The following is a 21,970-nucleotide window of genomic DNA, read 5'->3' on the forward strand; positions in this document are numbered from 1 at the left end:
GCGCTATATAAATACAGGCCATTTACCATTTAATTTCTTCTTTGATTTTTATTTTTTTACAGGCCTGTTGTTTTTTATTAGTATCTTATTAAAATTGTGTTTCTGTTTTTGTTTCATTGTAAGTCTTTCTTGCTTGCATGTCTGCTGCAAACTGTATACAAAGTCTATTGTCCCCAGAAAATCAATACTTATGCAGACTTTGTTGACCCTCTATTTTTATGTTTATGTTTTTATTCTTTTTGGTAAGGAGATCACTGTTTTGTCCGTATATAGACTATAAATAAAGGAAAAAAGCAGCTTGTGAGAAACCTGCACTTTCTTTGCCGTGCCAGTAGGGGGTCTCACCCCCTTTAGCAAAAAGTGCAAAAAATGACTCACCTGCTCATTGGATTTATGGCACCAATAAACCCTTTTCTGATGAATGTATGGTCTCAGTTTCTAGTTTCTGTTCTGTGTTAAGTATTGTGAATCTATTGTGAATAAAATCAGGGTTTATGAGGCTTGCAAATCATTTTATTCTGCTTTGTGGGGTTTGTAAATTATGATTTGAATAGATGATCCTCAAGCTTAATCAGTGAGCCTGGTTCTGCTGGAAGTTTCTTCCTGTAAAAAGTGGTTGTCTGATTGTTGGGGGTTTTCTGTATAATTGTAGAGTCTGTACCTTACAGTATAAAGTGTGTTAAGGTGACTGTTGTTGTGATTTGGGGCTATTCACTAACCAGGGGTTTATGCTGTAATGGCTATAAGACGTAAAATCTTTTTGCCTGTGTAATGAATCCTGCTAAACTTGCTCCTAAATCTCTCAAATCTCTCTTGTTGAACTTTAGCCATTCCCTCCTAGTGTATGATATTTGATACATACAGTTTTTGTGAATTTTTGAGACTTCTACATCATTAGTGTGATTTCTTTCTCTCAAAAAACCTTGAAAAAAAATAGCAAAGTACATTTTTAAGCAATAATTTAAAAGAAAAGCCAGATACAGCAAATATGATATCAATTAAAAGTCATATATGCACATTAATGTTTTTAAAAATAGAATAAATTTGAATTTTTCTGTAATTATTTCATGGTTCAGGCTTTAGGATTTATTGGCACACCTATTAAAAACAGTTTCTAATGTCTCTGTTTTATTATTTTATTCGTAATTTTGCGCCCGTCTCACTTTGTCACTCACTTTTGAATATACCCTCACAGGGCCACTAACATGGCTGAAGACTGTTACTGTTGTTAGCAATATGCATTACTGAAAATTATTTCCTTTTTTCTCTCCGTCTGGTTCCCCAGTTTCAGTGAACCATCCCTCTTCACCACAAATGAGAACCTCCTGTTCGAGGAACTCTCTCTGAACCGTCGCCCCAGTGTTTTACAGAAACGACCACCACCGCGTCCTTCATTCAGCAAGTCATCCTCCGTGTTCCCCTATAAGACCAGCCAGCCCCACCAGGAGGTCTCGAGCTGCAGTCGACCGACCTTTATTCACCTCTCTCACGCCATCCAGCCGAGCTCGAGGCCAAGACCAGTGAGACGCCACTCACACAACCTGGCCCTGAGCTCAGACATGCTGCACGGTGACTTCCGGCCTTCAGCTTCCCGGTATAAGGAAGAGCCTTTGTCTGTGGTTGGGAAGCCTTGCCTTCTGACCTGCAGTCAGCGCCCGCCTGCTGGTTCGGCTCGCACACAGATTCACGTATTTCTACCCAGCGAGGCCGAAGGAGAGGAGGCAGACAGGGAGTCTGTGGACGAAGGCTTCATGGATGAGCTTGACAGCAAGATAACCTCTCTGAAGCTCCAGCAAGAAGCACCAAAGACAAATACACCCCACACATGACATGAATGATTCCTCCATTGTAGTCCAAGGGCAGCCCTGTCTGCATTATTATCAGTTCTTTTTTTATTTTATTTAAAGGTCTGTGGCTTTTAGGATTTAGGTCAGATTACCTTGTTTGGATGATCTACAGATTGTCCAGGTTTCAACATAGTAATAACACATGAAGATGCCCAGTTTTTCCCTTTGTTATTTGGAAGAACCGGACAGAGAGGTCTGACCTCCGACACCTTCAGACTGAACTGTACATTAGCGCTGGACATGACTGAGCATGACGAAGTTGTAGATAAACTAGGTTTCTATGATTTAATGTCGGCATAGGTTTGGTCATGTTTTTTACACTCTTCATTTCTTCTTATTTTACAAGATAGCATAGAAAAAAAACATGCATGAAAAAGTAAGGTTTTGCAGATTAATGAGCCACTAACAGAAAATAAAATGTAGTTATGCTGATATATATATTGATGGTTTTATAGCAAATAATCTTGATCATGCTGATACAGTCAGAGATTATTTCTTTCAAAACTATAAAACAGACTGTATAAGCTTAAAATAAAAACCTTTGTGCTCTTTTTAATAGTCCAACATGTATGTTGTGTATGCAAATTAGTGTGTTTCTACTTTATTCACATGAAGGCACACAGTGTGTTTACGCCCTGTTTCTGTCAACAGCAGAAATTTGCTGATAACAATGTAAACGATGTTGTGTATTGATAAAATTACTTTTACTGGCGTACAAGATTGGCGCTTAGTTAAAACCAATTTCCTGAACTGTTGTTTACTTTAGAAAATTCTCACTTACTGTAATGTTTTACCTTTCATTGGCCTCGTTTATGTTATTTGGTGTTTATTTGGTTATTTCTGTGAAGACGTTTTAAATGTGTAACATTTGAAAAACTATACAAAATAAAGTTTATTATTATAATACCAACAAATACAAATAGCAGTTCTATTTGGGTGAGATACATATTATTTTGGCTCCCACCATTGTAGTATTTTTCTTGCCACTAGGAGGCGGAAAAGCAACCCCAAAGATGGGGTAGACCTTGACCGACGAAGAAGAAGGAAAACAAACGGTCCTGTTGGACTGGACGCATATGATTGTAGCAAGGGGATGCATTTGAAACGTTTTTCTGTTTTGGAGTTTGTTTACCATTGCTTAGTCGCATTTTATTATTAAACTCAAAGAATTGGTGATTTGGGACCACCATGGCCGATACGGAAACTAGCGGATGCGAACGTCTGACCACCAATCAAGTGACTCCTGTGCAGGTCGGCGCGGTAATTCTGTGCACGTTGTTACGGCGGTGAACTACACTTTTTAAAATCATATATCTGCATCCAAAAGAATTATAAACAGAGCGGGTATTTAACATGTGCAGAGGTTATTTATTGCGTGGTGAAAACACGGAGGGAGACTAACCGCAGTCGTAGCTGCATGGATCTGTAAGCAGGCTAGCGTTAGCTTAGCAAAGGCTGAGCTAGTAGTTCTCTCTTTACAGGTCTGCTAATTAATATATCAACAAAACATGGCTAACTCCAAGAAAGTGACTTGTACAGAGGTAATAACACCCATTACCTACAGTCTAACGGAGTATTACAGCCATTTGTCAAACCTCTGTGCAGCAGCCACGCTGTAGTAAGCTAACTTGTTATGGTGTTGCTGCACGCCTAAAACAGAAATTAAACCTTTGCATTGAATCTGTACTGAGTGTGTGTGTGTATATATATATATATATATATGTGTGTATGTGTGTGTGTGTGTGTGTGTGTGTGAAACACACCCCGTGTTTATTAAATGGTCCCTGATAAGGTACCTCTATTGCAAACTTAGGCTGCTAAACTTTGCACAAATCCGTGCTGCAGAATTTAGCTTCGCAAAATGCGGTCGGGTCTTTAACCTGCACCAAACCTGAGCACTGACTAGCCCTACTGATAGTTTTAAAGGTTATTTAATTAATTACACGATGCAGTCAGTGAAGCGGACACTGCTGAGCTTGATCCTGCTGCACATGGAAGCAGTTCACGGTGTTTTTAGTGCTTCAGATCAGCTTATGGTAGCGCTTTTATATCCCTAAAATGAGGTTATATTAATGTGGTATGCACATCCCTGCGGTGTGACCATTTCCTCTGCTTGTGTTTCAAACACCTTAGTTTGAAGAGTGAAGCATCATGGCCATTATGAGTCTGCAGGAGAATTCAGTATCAGCAAAGATGGATATTTTAGGTCTGAGACAGCCAGCTTTTTAGTCTTTCTTTGATTAAACTGGTGTTTGGCAGACATTTCTGTACTTGGTTTTGATTTTAGAGCTTTATTATTAACTGCACAACAACCACCTTGTTTAAATTTGGCTACAGAGTGGTGGGACGTGTTTCCTGCCGTACTTAGGTTTTGTGCAGCTCATATTTCACAGCCCTGTGGTTTTGAAACTCTTAGACACAGTCATGTTCGGTCTTGAGTGAATATCTAAAAAAAAAGAAGAAGAAGCATAGCTGGTTGAGTTTCGTCAGCGTAGCTAAGTAAAGATTTTAAATGTATCTGTAGTGTTTTAATTATTTTAAAACCCCACCATGCATGAGGAGTGACAGAAATGTTTGGGTCTTTAAAAGAAGTCTCCTTTCAAAACACTAAAACGGACACAGCATAAAATACTCACAGCTATGCAGGAAGTGCAGATATAAATGTTTGGTTTCTAAAATTAGTTTTTATTGGCCAGCTTTCTTTGCATCACACACCTCTGTTGCTTTGTATTCTTTGTTTCTGTATATCTTGCTCTTGTCTGTTCTCTTTTATGTTGGCTTTTAACCAGAACCTGAGTGCAAAATTTACTTTTACTGCCTGTAAATACATCTGTTGGAATGACAATAAAAATAATTGAATTCTCAGATTCGCAGTCGTTGCTGCATATCATATTTTATAGAAGTGCAAATCTAGAAATTGCAGAACTAATTGTTCTGTTTTTGTCAATTGTGGACATTAGTGATTGGCTTAGTTACAGAGCAGACTTGTGCGTTCTGTAAACTGTCTATTGTCCATCATAGGTAACAGAAGGGACCGATGGAGAGGCTGTGGAGGCAGTTTCAGAAGCAGCAGCATCGGTGGACGCTGGAGAAACGGAACACGTTCATGAATCTTCCCATGAACTTTCCAAAGAGAGGGAAGAGGATAATGATGCTGCTGCTGCTGAAAAAGACATGGAAAGTGAAGAAGCAGAACTTAAAGAAACTGAGACTGAGGTGATCCACTCTGTTGGTTCTACATCTCCATCACAAGCTTTTTCTGCAGAGGAGACAGAGGAGACCGTTACGGTTAATGATGGTGAGCCAGGTAGCACCACAGAGCCCCAAAAAGAGGCTCCTGAGGTGAAATGTGACGAGGGTCTTGAGGTGATATCTGATGAAGGGGTTGAGTCAAAGGCAGAAGATCTTGCAGGGAAGGATGAGAGCCAAGAGGAAAGCCCTGCAGTAGCAGATGTCAGTGAGGATGCATGCATGGACGCAGCTCCTGATCGTGAGGAGGAGAAAGAAATAAAAAACACTGATGAAAACATGGACACAAGCAATGACACTAAGGAGGAAGTCTGCACAGAGCAGGAGTCATCCATCTGCTGTAAACCAAAGGTTTTGACAGCGGGCGATGAACTCGATGAGATGATGGACATCGGTACAGTGGATCAGGTGGAGCAGGAAGCTCAGATGAAAGAGGAGGAACAGAACAGCTTGAAGGATATGGAAAGCAGCTGCTCACCTGATGCTTCTAATACAGGTATAAAGATGCTCTTTGATTGGTAGATTTGTAGATGCAAAATAGAATCTTTATGATCTTGTAGGAAATTATCTAAATAAATAAAACTTTTAATATCAGCAAATATGAGAAAACATCTACCCTGACACTCCTTCATCTGCTAAAGGCCAAAAATGTATTTCCTAAAAAGCGACCACTACAAACATTTTGTAACTTTTAAATGCAGACAGGCTTCTTTAAAAAGACCCTTTGACCTTTGTTACCCTGCAACCCTCTGCGAGTCCACGTCAGAGCACACTGAGCTTTAGAAATGCTTTCACTCCTCCTTTAAAGACAGCATGGCAGAAAGTCTCCCAACAAGGTGTAGTTTTCATCATCCCACTAAATGCTGTGCTTTAAAATTCCCACACAGCCTCAGTGACGGAGGACAGTAACTCTGTTACGGAGGAAGCTGATGTGAAACCCACAACTTCAGACTTGATGCAGTCCAGCTCGTCTCCATCGTCTGAGGCCACAGGAAGTACAGGTGGGTGATCTTAATGCCAAAATACAAATAGTACGAAATTAAAATCTCATTATGTGGAAAATCTTGGCAGCAGAATAAACTTTAATATTAATATTTTCGTTAAATTTATTAAATTTGTAATAAATAAACAGAAAACCACCCCTAGAAATCCACACACATAAATTGTATATAACAAGACTAAAATGGTACGGTTCACATGAAACGACTATCCTGACTGAACCTTTGTGAAATACTTATGCTTTATTAGAGTCCAAAGATCTTTTCAAATTTGACTGAACAAACCCAATTTTCTTTTTTTTCTTGTTATTGATAGAAATTAAAATGCAGAGATAAACATCAAATAAAGTGATACAGATCTGCTGCTGTGTGCTGACCTGTTATGTTTACACATGCAGCCAAAAGGGAACACGCTAATAAAGGAAGTATTTGTCCCTTCTGAAATGGTCAAAGGCAAACAAGCATCTCAGCATTTTGGCTCTTAGTTGGTTAAAAAGGTTGTAACTGTGCAACTAAGAAAACACTGAATAAAATTTAACATTGCTGAATATTTTTGAGTTTAATGGCTCACTCCCAACATAAAGCTGCTTTTCGGCTGCTCTGTTATTCACGAGCATGTTTGATTTGGAGGCGTTTTACACCAGGTTCCCTTCCTGAAGCAACCCTGGAGGTATTTTTGTCTCCTCCCAGGGTTAAACGAGGGATCATTGACTGGTTAAATGAATGATTAAACCATGACACCACAGAGCCACTAAAAACACAATCTTTTTTTTAAAAATCTTAACACTCAGACTGTGGTTCAGTATGAATTTTGTTTTGTCCGACACAGTGACAGTTGTGAATGTTGTCATTCATTCATGTTCTTCATGTTTTTGTGTTCACTTCCTTTTACACTTGCTCACACGCTGCTCACGTGTTCTTGTAGGAAGAGACAGCTCGTCACCGGCGATGATGTTGAACGGCATGAAAGTCGTCAAGCTTTCTATACCGAGATTAGACGTTGTAAGTAGAAGTAAGATAGAATTTAGGTTTTAGGCTTTTCTTACCTGCTCTATTAATATACGTGAAAGTTCATTGAAAACTATTGATTAGGCTGTCGGCATAAGCTTTCCGTCAAAATAAACAGCATATACATGTACTCCTTGTTCTAGGAGAGGCTGCACACTTCAACCCAAAGTGTCAAGTTGTCTCCTTCACCTCCGTTGGTCACTGTGAAGGACGAGCCGGTGGATGAGGAATATGAACAAGCTCTAATGTCCAGTTCCTCTACAGCAAGTGTGAAAGATGAGCCTAATACTGCAAGGGTGAGACACACTCTGCTTAAGGATTTGTGGAGTTATGCTATTAGATTTGGCAAGCGTATGCAGAGCTGTCACGCAACGATCAGGTGTGGAGACAGTTGCAGAAACTTTGGAAGATGGAACAGCAGTTACTGAAATGAAATATTTGATATTCAAAACCCATGTAGTGAACAGAAAGGCTGGAAAGGAAGAGGCACATGATGTCTGTTGTGCAAAGGTGTAAAACAACGAGTCCAAAGTGGCTGCAAAAGAACACTTGACACGAGCTGGGAGTATGATGGAGTGGTCCCAAAAAAAGGTGGAAGTTACGACAACAACAGAGGGAGAACAGGCCTGCATCTATGGAGGAGGAGAATCTTTCAGAATCTGAGAATTTGAGATGGTTTGGGCATGTCCATATGACCGGACACCCTGCATTAGACCTAGAACACTGAGAGTGGTTGTCCTCTGGCTTACTTGTGATAGTCGGAGGGGGTAACTTGTATGTATGGAGCCAGTCTGTGAGCAGCAATGATACCAAGACAAAAAAAAAAACTGGGACAAGATCAGGTAGACTCACACATGAACTTGCATGTTTCAGGATAATTACTGGTTTCTTCGTTTCATCAGTTCTTTATTCCGGCTATTGTATACTTGGCATGACTGACACTGAGTCTAATAGACGAGAGGTGGGGAACTCCAGGCCTCGAGGGCCGGTGTCCTGCAGGTTTTAGACGTGTCCTTGATCCAACACAGCTGATTCAAATGGCTAAATCAATATCAATATGTCCAGAGGCCTGGTGATGAACTAGTTATTTGATTCAGGGTGATATCAAAAACCTGCAGTGCGTTTCCCACTCCTGTAATAAACCAGAGTGCAGGAAGAGGTTCAGACTCACAGATCTGTACCTCAAACTAGACTTCCTGAAATATCCACGTAGTTCCTAAAGCAACATATTTCTACCAGTATTACACCATTGCCATAAAAGATGGTTAATTCACTACTTTGCAGCATTAAAACCTTTTCACACCTGAAATCTGGAAATTGAAGGAAGAAGAGAATTATTCTTTCTTACATGGAGTTAACAGCAGCAGCAGGAAACCAGCTGCAAACATATGATTACTTGTGTAAGTGATAGGTTTGGTGGCAGAACATGACATGTTGTCACATTTGGACTTTGCAGGTTTAAAACTGTTCAGATCTCACTAGCTTGGACATTTTCATTGTCACGTGGATCTCCTTAGCTGATGTCTAGAAAAGTCCACAGCTGTGAGAAACCCGGGGAACACCAAAGAGAAAATCTGTTGCTGCTAGTATAATATAATAATATATAACATCATCAGTCAGGATCTGGTCTGGGTCCAGTTTCTGAGAATGAAGCCTGAATCCCTGAACCGTTACTGACGTTTCACTCATGTTGAAAGGAGGACCTGAGGATCGGATCCGTGTATTCTGAGAGTTCTGAAACGCAGACGCTGCCCATCGTCAGCCCGCCGTCTTCGCACATGTTCTGCACTCACTGTAAGAAGAACCTGATGAAGGGACAGACGGCTTTCCAGAGGAAGGGCTCTCCAGCGCTCTTCTGCTCCACCACCTGCCTCTCATTGTCTCAGGCCAGGGGAGCCACTAAAATCTGCCACAACTGCCAAAAGTGAGTTCTGCAGACGAGAGTAGGCTTACTACTGTTATTACTACTGTTTGATGGGTGAAGTAATGTCACCCAATGATACGCCTCAAAGTAAACTGCATTGTAGTTTGATTGAATTTGGATTTCTCCTTGGCCTCTTTTCCTCTCGTTCCTTTAGGTTGATAATTCGGCCTCAAGACGTCATCCTGGCTCCGGATCTCAAAGGACTCATGAAAGAGTTCTGTGGCCAGATCTGCCTGACGTCCTTCAACTACAAGAAAACTGTCTCCAACTTCAGGAAAACTGCTGTTGCTGTGAAAGCTCTACAGACTGTACCACAGTCACTCTGCAGCATGTGCACCAGATACTGTGTCGTAAGTCGAACAGAACAGGACTGCCGCTAATGATTATTTCAATTATTTAATATAGAATTATCCAAACCGTGTTAAAAATGTCCTCGTTGTCTCATGCATTATTTACACCATATGAAACTATGCTGATAGTGTGAACACTCTTCACCTGTGCTGCTCTTTGTCGTCTCTCTGCAGAGCAAACATGAGGTGATACTGAGCGGCGCTGTCCACAAGATGTGCAGTGACGCCTGCTTTAACCGCTTCCGTACAGTAAATAACCTTTCGATGGCGGGCTGCGCCAACTGTGGCTCGTACTGCCACAACAAACCGCTCATGCTGAAGCTGGAAGAGGGCAGCAAAACCGTGTGCAACCTGGATTGTTTGGGGAAATACAAGGAGGTATGGAAGCAGTTCTGTTTTCTCTTATTGTTTTGACCCTACACATGTCATCTGTGAAACCTTGATGCTGTAGTCTGATAACACGCTTATGCAGAATTCATTGCAGATACATTTTGAATTAGTCTTCATTTGAACTCTTGAAAGCCCAGTTGGAGTAACTCAGACGGCCTTTGAAAAACCTGCAAACTTTATTGGTGGTGTCCAAACTGTTCATTAAAAGAACAGAGGGGGTCTTCAGATTTCGACTCTATAGGGCAAAGAGTTACATTTTTTAGCACTATTTTAAAGTTGCATGCCTGCAGTGAGTGTCAGCACATGTGGGAAACAAAGCCAGTTAACTTTCTCGCCTCCTCTTTCTTACTCTGAGAGTTAAAACGGTTGAGGTTGTTTGCAACATGCCTCATATTTGTTTTTAATTAATTCACAGAAAAGCAAGATAACCAAGATGACCCAGCCGTGCACAATGTGTCGCACCGCCCGCTTTGTGGCAGAAATGGTGGACAGCAAAAACAGTGATGACTCTGTGGATCTTTTCTGCAGCAGCAGCTGTGTGATGGCGTACAAAGTCCAGACTGTTAGTTCTTCAGGTACGCGATACCAGCTTCTCATTGAAGATTAAACCTTGTACTTGTTTTTGTTAAATGATTGTTTATGATGGATTAATTTGGTTTCAGGTGCTCGGATAAACTGTGATAACTGTGGCAAAAACAGCGTACCGTCCTACCACCTGGCCATGTCCGATACCTCAATCAGGAATTTCTGCACTCTCCCGTGTGTCATGGCTTTTCAGGTATTTACTTAAAGTTATTTAAAGACAAACCTAAGAAAGATTTTTGAAAAATGAAAGCTGGTATTTCAGACTTCTGTTGTTTCTTTTTCTGCGCTTTAGGAAAAATTTAAGCAGTCGCAGAAGCAGGTGAATGTTTTTACAAAGCTGCCCATGGGATCGTCCCAAATTCAGCCCGTTAGTACAACGCCAGTGCAACAGGAGGCAAAAGTGTCCCAGAAAGTGAACTGCTTCCAGTGCTCCCGCGTCATCACTTTTAAACCTGAGCTCATCCAAATGAAGGTAATTAATGGAAACAAATAAATTATGAGTGGAAAGTTTTACATTTAGAGATCAGTAATACCACAACAGTGTTCCTGTGGGCTTTAAATGAAAGTCACGGCATTTCGGATGAGGACCTGAAATGCTTTTGGTCCTCACGGGTAAAGTCTTGTCAACACTTTCAAGAAAATGAACACAGAAAATAGACCTTGTCCGTTCAGGCTGACATTTCTCATGATTTGTATCTTCTGTGTGTGCGTGCAGGACAAGATGGTTTTTCTGTGCAGCGTGGACTGTTCTCACGAGTTTAAGAAAGCCAACAACGTGACGAGTGTGTGCGAGTACTGTATGATCGAAAAGATCACCAGAGACGTGAAGAGAGTCAACAACAAAGACTGTTACTTCTGCAGCGACGGTAAGGAGTCGTGGAAATCGATTCGTCAGCTGTAAGAACCCGATTCTGCTCTGAAATCTGTGTTTATTTTATTTATTTCTGTGTGTCCAGGCTGTAAGCTCCTGTTCAGACACGACTTGAGTAAAAACTGGGGGAAGCACTGTCACTGCTGTGTTTACTGCCACTCCGTTTCAAAGAAGCTGGTGACGGCGCAGTACGGAGGCTCGACAGAGGAGTTCTGCTCGGAGGAGTGCAGGTCCAAGTACACCATGCTGTTCTGCCACGTAAGCAAACCGCAGTAAAGATATTAAAATCATAGTTTTACACCAAAGCGGCAATCTCTGTGAGCATGATCTCCTCCTCCACGTAAACACATTGCTTTTCCACTCAGGTTGCAAAGTGCGACACCTGCGGGCGGAAAGGGAAGCTAAAGCAGAGCCTTCCCATGCTCGGGGAAGTCAAACACTTCTGCGACCTCAGCTGTCTGCTGCAGTTCTGCTGTGAGACAGTGGCCACGCAGGGTGAAGTCGTGAAAGGTGCATACCGTGTTTTTATCCCTGTTTGAATCTGTAACTTCATCTGATTTATATATTTTTTTTAACGGTGTAGTGGTTAGCACTGTTGCCTCACCGATTTGATCGGCCTTTTTGGGCGGAGCTTTCTGTGTGGAACCTGTGCGTTCTCCCAGTCTCTGTGTTTCCTCCTGTTTTACTTAAGTGTTGGAGTAATCTAAACTGGTTTCAGGAGTGTGAGGTTCTGAGTCAGCCCTGTGATGGACTGGCATGCTGTCTAGGGTGTAATTTGCCTCACCCTATGACAGCTGGAATAGAGTGAGGCTTATTCAGACATGTTTAAAGTTTCATTAATGACTTTTGATTAAATCAGTTTGGGTTTGATGAGTTTGGCTAAGCTTTCCTTAGCAGTCTTTAAAACTGTAGTAAAGCGAAGTATTACTTTCTTTTGATTGAGTGGCCAGTTTGATGTTAAGGGCTAGCACAGAGAGATGTGCAATCATTTGTGGTCATGTTGACACCTAAGGCCAATTTAGAATTACTATGTAACATAACATGCACGTCTCAGGATTGTGGGAAGAAACTGGCACCTGGAGAGAATCCTCACAGACACATGGTGAACATATAAATTCCTCACAGAAAACCCACAGAGCTCTTACTGTGAACCCACAGCCTTAACCACTGTGCTGCTGTAAAGACAGACCATCAAGAAATGCTAATGTGGTAAATCAAAGAGGCACTGAGGCCTAGATTCATACTGTGTTGCGGACACAGACAGCTCGAGACAACACTGTCGGCTTCTTTGATGCCCACCGCATGCACAGTTGTTGCAGTGTAATGTATAATCTCCATGAATGAGTCAATGTGAAGTTGGCAGAGATGCGGATGGCACTGACTGTTTCGTTCATCATCTGATGGCAACATTTGCATTGCATGCAAGACTGTAAAACTGAGCTGCTGCAACGCTGGACTGCATGTTTGACACCAGCTGTTAACTGTTGTTGTTCTTTAATAAAATATGAATATTTCTGGTACTAACTATTAAGGCAACAAAGCTAAATGTTTACTAGTCGTGCACAACTTAATTCTTTTTTTTTTTTATACTTTTTATTTATTTAGGAACATTTTTATGCAGAAAAACAAAACAAAACAGACAAAATATTATGAGGTCATGGGAAGACAATATATGCCAGTGTATACAGCTGTACATCCACACATACATATATCAATACTTTGGTATTGCAAGTTCTATGCATTAAAGAGTGCTGCCACAATTTGTAAAGCCCCACAACTTAATTCTTAAACTAGAAAAACTAAAAAATGTTTTGCAACTGGGTCACAAAGTAAGACCAAGAATGCCTCTCTGAGGATTTAGGAAGAAGTCGGGAGCGACTTCCTACTGAGACGTTTTAAGTTTGTTGCTGTTTTGCTTTCAGCCAGCACAGGAGAGGCCACACCTGTGATCGCCAACGTCATCTCGCTCGCTGGCACGCCAAAAGGAAAACCTAACACTTCTGATAGAAGTACCCAACAAAGTACAAAACAAAAACAAACACACGCGAGATATTAAAAAGAAATCATTTTGTACTGTTAATCATCAGTAGCTGCACAAGTTTCATATTTTGCCTTTTTTCTGCAGGTACAGCATCAAACTCTCAGTCAAAGACCTCTGGACACGTAAGTACATTTTTTAATTCATGTATTCTGTTTGTATACAGTTGTATTTTTTCCAATTCCTTTTTTTTCAGTGTAAGTTATGTTTATGAAAATATATTTCTTAGGTGAAATGACAAACTTGTGCTTTTAAAAGGAAATCTTTGGGACATTTAGTTCAGTCACTTTTAGCTTGAAGGAAGTAGTGTTACAGATGAGTAACTTTAGAGATGTTATTGTCATTTTTCTGTCCTTCAGATCAGCATTCAGACCGAAACAGTGAAGACTCATCCTCCTCCCCCGACTAAAATCCTGAAGAACAAGGCTCTGCTGTGTAGACCGCTGGTGCAGAACAAAGGAGTCTCCTGCAAAACGCAGACGGTCGACGTGGAGGCACAGACGGGTAAAAGAAGCACACAGGCAGTGTCTCTGTCAGGGCAACACCTCCGCTTTACTCTGTGTTTAAAAAGCTTCAAATAGCTGTTCAATCTGATTGATTACAGCTGAATTACTGCTGCTAGCTGCACTCGGGGCACAAACACAGGTTAAAGGGTAAGGGTCATAATCAGCTGAGTTTATGTTGTTATGAAGACAGCGAATGCTTGTGGAGAGGAATCTTATTCAAATGCTTAACTGATGCTTTGAAGTTTGAACTTTCTGGGCAGAGCACTAATGTATGCTCACAATTTTACAGACAAGAATAAATGTAAAGTATTTGTTTGTCTTTGCACACTGTACATGCTTCCTCTTTAAACATACTTACTGCAAGAGCAAACTCTGTGCCATGTTCTTATCTAATCACGACTACTATTCCCTTTTTTTTCTCTCTCTGTAGATGATATCTTCCCAAAAATGGTGATCCTGCCTGTTCCTGTGCCGGTGTACCTTCCTGTACCCATGAACATGTACAGCCAATGCACTCCCAAGCCTGTCGGCCTGCCGTTACCTGTATGTCTAACAATGCAACCACCTTGGAACTTTATTATTTCCAATTAATTCAAATTTTTCCCATGACTTTTTGTCTTACAATTTACATTTGTCTTTTTAAGATTTATTTAGAATAATTAAAATAAGGAATATTAAGATCAAGATGGATTTTATTTGGGAAACTGTTAACATGCTTGTGACAAAACCATGCACTGTAACACTGTAACAAAAACAGCAGCAAGAAGTAAAACATGTAGCTCAACAAATGGGCATATATATGTACACATGAACCATAGGCGTGACCCATAGCATTTTGATTCAGACAGGATGTTCAAATGATTGGCGACCTGTCTGCGGTGTACCCTGCCTCTTGCCCTATGGCAGCTGGGATAGGCTCTCGCCATGGATAAATTACATTACACACTCCTTTAATCTTCAGCTTTGCTTTTGCCCTTACTAAGGTCCCACTCATGAGCTCCTTCTTTCTTTCTACCTCAGCTTCCTGTGCCAATGTTTCTTCCTGTGACGATGGACAGTGCTGAGCGCATTGTGGAAACCATCCAGGAGATCAAACAGAAGATCCCGTCCGATCCGTACGAGGCAGAACTCATCCTCATGGCGGAGATGGTGGCCGAAGACGACGAGAACAACGACAAGCCGGAGACACGCAAAGAGGAAAAAGCGGTGAAGAAAACGCCTGAAAAGCAAGAAGCACCCGTCACAGATGGTGAGACGAAACATTTAATGAGGCCAAAAGATGAAAGTGGGGGGTACTCGAGGCCATCAAGCCATCATATTACAGGGTGAAACAGTTAAAGCTATTGTAGTTTTGTGTTTATTAAGTTTTATTTTGTTTGTGCACCAGTGGCTCTTGAAGGAAGTATTGACATATTTGACCAAACTGACTAAAACTAAAGAAATGTTGTCATATTTATAATTTAGTTTTGTAAATGCATAATTAATTAACTTTAATAACGTCAGCGTGCACATGTTAGGATTTCATCCAAGTTATCTGTCAAAGTTGCATCATTTTATTCCCATACAGATAGTTTTGGTGTTATTAACAGTGTATTCATGCTGTACTAACAGACACTGTGATGGTTGTTTTGTAGACCATGTCAGTAACTACAGTGATGACTTGGACACCGACGAACTGGCCACTTTCCTCAACAGCTGGGAGGATGCCTCCTCTGACGCGGGGCCCTTGTCGCCAAGTAAAACCTACGCCAGCGAGAAGTTCAACTCGGTTTTAGATGTATCTGTGGGCATGCCCAGTGAGCCCGAGCCCGCACCACCTCCTGGTCCGCCTCCCATGGACATCGAAGCCGACTTCACTGTTGGTGAGATGATAGGCATACATCCATAATACTGGACGTTCAGAGAGTTTATCTCCAGTTTATCTACATTTCTTTGGACACTTTTACTTTAACCCCTTCAAAGATCTGCTCTGGGCTTTTGCGCGTTTAGTCTCATGTTTGATGTCATGTCATTGCCAGAAACTCTGGAAAGGATGGCCAAACAAAGAGAACAGTGCAACAAGTCCCCAAGCCCCCCGCCTGCTGCTCCAGTACGACGACAAGCTCACAGGAAAGCCAGAGAGAAGAGGGTAACTGCTGCTTACACATCTAAAGCTGGCTTTATATGCAACAAAACATTAGAGAAGGAGATGATGTAACAAAAAGATGGCGTTGTGTGACCCCTCCACCCATAATTATGTGTCAAAACAGGAAACAGTAGTAGTAGTATAACATAGTAGGTTTTCAACCTTTTCCTTCTTTTTCTTTATTTAAATAAAAGTTTTAAGTGTCTCCCTCCTTTAGATGGGGACATAAAAATAACCAGCATGGTTTTATCAAAGAAGGCTGCAGAGCTGCAAGACTTGTTACTTGAATGTCTTTGGTTTGTGTTGTCTAAAATGTCCCCATTATACCCATAATGCATCCTCTATATGTTATCACAGGGTCGTAAGCCACAGCGTCAGTCTAAGGCTGCTGAAACGTCTTCGGCAAAGAGTACTTCCAAAAAGCCCGTGGAAGTAGAAATCCCAAAACTGAAGAGTGAATATGGAGTTGATGCCTGGAAGCGATGGATCCAGTGGAGGCAAACTCAGCCCAACCTGGAGAATCCACGCTTTGGCTGTAAGTCTGAATACTGAACATTGCAGCACTTCAGGCTGCATTTCCTGCATTCTCTGACTTTCCTGTCTCTGTTAAGACTTTATAATTAAAAACAAACAAACATGGCTTTTAATCTTGACGTCAGCACGTCCTCTGGAGCTGAAGGAGGATCTTCTTAGCTGCACCACCGCTGAGCTCAGCTACGGCCTCTGCTGCTTCATCGCTGAGGTGAAACGACCAAACGGAGAGCCATACTCGCCCGACACCATGTTTTACCTCTGCCTCGGCATCCAACAGGCAAGACATTTTTCTCAGAGAAACTAAGTGTAAATATGGATACACTTAGATATACATGTCATCATATTTATAACCATTTTCTAACATAGTCCAAACTTCCTTTACTTTCCTGGTTCTCCAAACTTTTTGTCTTTCTCTGCAGTATCTGTTTCAAAACGGTCGTGTGGAGAACATTTTCATGGATCGCTTCTATAACAAGTTTTCCACTGAGTTCACCAACTTGCTGCGAGGTTTCAAACCTTCAATCACACCCAGTGGTGAGTTTCCAACACCACCTTTGTCTCTGTCAGTGTTACACAAAGAACGCCTGTTTGCTCAGATTTACAGCGGGTCACTTTCCCTCCGCAGGTTATATCCACTCCCGTGTAGAGGAGGAGTTTTTGTGGGACTGTAAACAGCTGGGGGCGTACTCCCCCATCGTCCTCCTCAACACTCTGCTCTTCTTCTGCTGCAAGTACTTTGGCTTCACCAAGGTGGAGCAGCACCGTCAGCTGTCCTTTGCACATGTCATGCGCTGCACAAAAACCAATCTAAACAACACCAAGACCACATTCCTGCGCTTCTACCCACCACTGTCCGGACCCGAGGCGGAGTCAGGTACCAACGTGCAGAACGCCAGATTTAAACACACAGAGCTAAATGCGTTGATTTTGCAGTTAAGAGTCGACAGTCCACCTAAAATTAGCAGTCAAACAGATTCTGACTGTTTTCATGTACAAATTATCCTGAAACTTGCACACTGTCTGTATGTGTCCTCTTCAGATGCAGAGGGTGGCCCAGCGAAGAAGCGGAAGGAGGAGGAGAGTAAAGAAGAAATCCTGGAGATGATGGAGAACACGGAGAACCCTCTCCGCTGTCCCGTGAGACTCTACGAGTTCTACCTCTCAAAGTGGTGAGTGTTGTACAACCACTGGTGCACTCGCGATGGATCTGTGGCTGGTTGGACTCCGCTTTCAGCACGTGAACTTTGTGAAGTAAATGGCTGCACAATAATCTTGCATTACCTTTCCCACATAACTGCTATGTTCAGTTTATTTTAAATAGGTATATTTATTTAATCTTTCAGTGTCTAGTTTGTATTTTCTCTCTGTGCATGTGTAGGTTTCCTTCCAGAGTACAAAAACTTGATTGTTTGCTTCTTCTAAATAAGCTGTAGGTGAGGTTAGTTATCTGTGTTAGGCTGCGACGGACTGGCGACCTTTGCAGGGGCCTCTCGGCCTGCAACAGCTACTTGGTTTAAAAAAGGGATGATGCAGCTCCTGAGCTACAGTCGCTTCTTTTGTGGCGCATATATTGTTTGTTGTCAGATTTTGAGACCTGATATTACAGGAGTAGCTCACAAAACTGTCTAAAACCAGTATTTTGAAAGGTACAAATAAAAACTCACTCAGTGAGTTAAGCCCAGAGAGTTTGATCTAAAACCAGAAGAAGAGTTCACATCACTTTCAGCATCGCGACAGAAGCTCCAGTTTTATGTTTGTTTATGTAAAAAGGATTTTAACTAACACAAATGCATCATGAAAATATGCCAGATTCAGCCAAACATTATCTTGATTTTTCGTGCTCAGGTTGGACGTATTCCTCTGCTAAACTTTCAGGGCACCAAAGCTCTGGAAGGATCTGCCTGAGAAGTTTAGACTCTGCACTTAACTACCTTCCTCTCATTCATCTCCTTAAATTTGAACTTAACCTCTGAGTTTTCTTAATTGTGACATCATATTGTTTCATTTGTGTTACATGAAGTAGGCTTGTTGGGGTTTTTTAAAGATGCAGTTTCCCATTTGGCCAAATACACTGATCACATGACTTGAAATATATATTTTTAATATTACTTTTAAATTTTATTTCATTTAAATATGATAATAAGTTAAACTTGAAATATTAAGCGTCATAACATTTAAATGAGCCGACATTTGCCACTTGCCTGATCTGCACTACTGCACAACTAATAAAAGGTTAAGTGTTAAATGTCAGTAAAGACTCATAAAACCTGCCACTCATTGATTCTTTTAAAGTTTATTTCTTGTTTGGATGTGGAGGGCTGGATTGAGACGGTCCACTGGCCGACTCTCATTTCACTCTGATTTATCAGCACATTGATCTAATTCTTTGTTCCTGTTTCTTCCGCCCAGCTCGGAGTCGGTTAAGCAGCGAACCAACATGTTCTACCTGCACCCCGAGCGCTGCTGTGTCCCCAACAGCCCGCTGTGGTTCTCCTCCACCGCTCTGGACGACACCACCATGGAGGCCATGCTCATCCGCATCCTCACCGTCAGAGAGCTGCATCTCGACACAAAGCAGCAGACGAGCGATGACCCACCGTTTATACCCGAGGAGGAGGAGGATTCGGAGTGAACGTGAAGTGACCTTTTACCGGAGTTGCAGCTAGTGATGTAAATGTTTGGATATTATCAAAAATGTTCGCTGAACATAAACGGACAGGAAAAAAAAACATTCACAACAGCAGTATGAAACAGCAAAGAGTCATATTTCAAACGCACGTTTGGACAGAACCTCCGATTCACATCGCTTATGTAGAGGTGAGGCTGAGATGCTGGACTCAGCATTAAAGACTGTTTACTGCTCAGCAGGGCACGCAGCTGCCCTCCTGTGTTTATGTGGTTGTGTCTTATGGAAAATACTACCTTTATCTCCTTCCATGTGTTATGATTCCTGACCTTCCTGTGCACACTGGACTTCCAAGTTTTTCTAAAGCTAGCCCTCCATCTCGGAGTGATGGAGGTCCCGAATAGAGAGCTGCATATTGTTAGTTTCACTACATTTACACCTCAGAGGCCAAAATGAACACTTCTGTGTTTGCAGTAGTTAGAATATTTCCTGGGTCAGTACTTTTGCACACCTCAAGAATTGTTGCAATCTCACTTTGAGAAAACGGTTTTAACATCTGACTGGAGATTTTACCTGAATCATGATTTGATTGATTTTTCTTCCAGATTCCTTTTTAAGTTGTGATGCTAAACGTTGAAAATGTACACAATTCATACGTTGTGTTTTGTGGTTGACAGATAATCCTCAGATACTTTAAATGATTTTATCAATCTGAAAAGAAATTACAGCATTGAACAATGTAAAAATCATCATTGGTGCCTGATTTAAGGGATTAAAGATTTTGGAAGAGATTCAATTACATTTTAAGAAATTAGAGATTTGAATGTTAGGTAACTGCTATCCCTCATTATGACTTTCAAGCAATCTGAGAAGAGAAAAGCCTACAACTCTAAAGTTTTAAACTCATTTTGGGATTTCATACTAAACAAACCTTAAAGCAGTGAGTTTTTGCATAATGAGCTCTGGTATTATATGAAAGCAAATAAAGCTGTCCGTTTGTGTATGTCTAGATTATTTTAACCCCCTTAGAGTATGGCTGCCAAGGTTCTCTTGAGTGTTTTCTATTATATGTTCATTTTGAATAATAAAAAAAAAAACTTCAAAACACTTGTTTTCTTTTGAGACTCTACAATTGCACCTGTGAGAGAGGTCTGCCTCTTAGTCTCGACAGAATCTGTAATGTGATTTGATTTCAGCCCAAACCGTGATCTTTTAATGAACCTAAAAGATCTACCTTTTGTTGCTTAAATCGAACCAGGGTGAAACCTTAAGGGGTCACCACAGTGGATCATCTTTCAGTATCTCATCCTATCCCTTCCATCCTCTATCACACTAAATGCTGCCAATATAACTCTCCATGTCCTCCTTCACTACATCCTTGAATCTCCTCTGTGGTCTTCCTGTGTTTTTTCCTTGATGTTCAGCATTCGTCATCCAGGTAACGCTTTCCCTCTGCGCATGTCCAAACAGCCTCGCCTCTCTAACTTTTGTCTCCACGCTGTTTTCGTTTTTTATCCATGTCACTTCCAGTGAACTAAACTAAAAAGAAGTAATGCATAAATGGTCTCCGAGCAGAGAGACTTGGAAGGAGAGCTCTCTGAAATAAGGTGAAAATGTATCGATTCAGTCGTTAAAGCGGCTCAAAAGTAGATACAAATGTGATGAATGTGATTTCCAGTCGGTGTGTTTTACTCGGATTACGAGGACGCTTAACGCCGACGGTACTTGTCCCCGCCATGTCCTCATAAACTGCTCATTCCACTTTCACGGTTCTCCGCTGCTCCTAGTGGCTGAGACGATCGCGACCGCGGATTCGCTGCCGCTGCAGTCAATCGTTGACGTTACCGCCAGTGATTGGTCAGAGATACCGCCGCTCCTCCCAGATCGTGCCCCTTTATCGTCACGTGGTCTCTCATTACCCATACAAGAAAGATGGCTACTTCTATGCTAGCTACACCTGGAGCTCTTCTTGTTTTTTCTTGTGGACACTAAAGCGGAGGTAATTCTTGTTTGGTGTGAAACCGAAGTAGTTCTTGAAATACATTTAGCTAGGTCTAAAACAATGGGTAAACAGCTCAGAAACCACTGCTGGTTTGTTTCTCACCTGCTAGTTAATGCAAGGATGCTAGCAAAGCATGTATGTGTACAACTAACTGAATGTAAACATTAGCCAGATGCAGCTGTCCAGATGCATGGGTTTTCTGCTCAGTTGTATAGTGCCTGGTACAACTGAGCAGAACAGACAAATTTATCCAAGAAGTTACAGAGGAAAGTGGAACAAACTTCTACATGCAGAGCCGCTCAAGTACTTTAGTACAAGTTTGAGGTCTGTGGAAAATCTACTCTAGTGCCAGTTTGTTCATCCTGCTTCACTGCAAATCAAGTGGAAATACTTATTATTATAAGTAATTACATTTAGTACTTAGTGCATTCATTAGTTCAAAGTAGTATCAGTATCAGTTTTTACTTTATAAATAAAACGAGATAGTTTAACTTATTTTCCCAATTTTGTGGGCTATTTACATTTGAGTGAACAAATGTTAGAAATATGAGCTTCTTGAATTTTTTTTTCTACCAAACACACGCACATTTATTGCAACTAAAAAGTTACAGTTGTTCTGAATAAGGTTGGCAGCATGTGTTGAACATATTGTATGCAAGTACATAAAAGGGATGAGTGTACTGAAAGTATACAATCTACGATACTTATGCAACCTGGATTTATACAGGTGTACTTGAGGAGAGAGAGACTAAGCAATTCATCTGGGCCAGCTTTTATAGCCTGGAACGTCAAGGTGAACTGACTTGTTGACAACCCTCCTATGTTAGTCAATTATCAGTAAGAGCAGTCCTGGACTTCCTTTAGTAGTGGGTGGGGCATAACATTATTTTTAAGCACCCCAGATGTGTTTTGGCTTG

The 21,970-nt window shown here is 41.3% G+C and overlaps 1 protein-coding gene across 2 annotated transcripts; it reads left to right on the plus strand.

Annotated features, from left to right (window-relative positions):
- Window positions 1–2,873: 2,873 nt before the first annotated feature.
- On the plus strand, window positions 2,874–20,100 carry zmym4.1 (zinc finger MYM-type containing 4, tandem duplicate 1). Of its 2 annotated transcripts, none has more exons than XM_005739812.1 (27): window positions 2,874–3,107; window positions 4,869–5,592; window positions 5,984–6,097; window positions 7,020–7,096; window positions 7,246–7,398; window positions 8,800–9,026; window positions 9,181–9,376; window positions 9,551–9,754; window positions 10,182–10,341; window positions 10,429–10,544; window positions 10,644–10,823; window positions 11,067–11,217; window positions 11,308–11,480; window positions 11,588–11,732; window positions 13,145–13,243; window positions 13,348–13,385; window positions 13,620–13,764; window positions 14,197–14,309; window positions 14,787–15,015; window positions 15,401–15,628; window positions 15,785–15,894; window positions 16,249–16,426; window positions 16,551–16,702; window positions 16,845–16,959; window positions 17,051–17,299; window positions 17,465–17,594; window positions 18,835–20,100. In XM_005739812.1, exons 1-27 carry the CDS (start codon window positions 3,036–3,038, stop codon window positions 19,055–19,057), a joined length of 4,701 nt encoding a protein of 1,566 aa, XP_005739869.1. In that variant the 5' UTR covers window positions 2,874–3,035; the 3' UTR covers window positions 19,058–20,100. The 2 variants fall into 2 exon arrangements, with proteins under 2 accessions (XP_005739869.1, XP_005739870.1); XM_005739813.1 differs by having other exon boundaries at window positions 2,874–3,098.
- The last annotated feature ends 1,870 nt before the right edge of the window (window positions 20,101–21,970 follow it).

The sequence above is a fragment of the Pundamilia nyererei genome, unplaced genomic scaffold (assembly GCF_000239375.1).
Source record: "Pundamilia nyererei isolate P.nyererei 1_Seehausen unplaced genomic scaffold, PunNye1.0 scaffold00093, whole genome shotgun sequence".
NCBI lineage: Eukaryota > Metazoa > Chordata > Actinopteri > Cichliformes > Cichlidae > Pundamilia > Pundamilia nyererei.

What these genes read in the sequence shown, in the direction of transcription:
- zmym4.1 (XM_005739812.1), top strand. Translation starts at nt 3,036, where the DNA reads ATGGCCGATACGGAAACTAGCGGATGCGAACGTCTGACCACCAATCAA. An exon ending in TGAGGCCACAGGAAGTACAG is followed by an intron (nt 6,098 to 7,019) that starts GTGGGTGATCTT and finishes GTGTTCTTGTAG; the next exon opens with GAAGAGACAGCTCGTCACCG. An exon ending in GTTTGGGGAAATACAAGGAG is followed by an intron (nt 9,755 to 10,181) that starts GTATGGAAGCAG and finishes ATTAATTCACAG; the next exon opens with AAAAGCAAGATAACCAAGAT.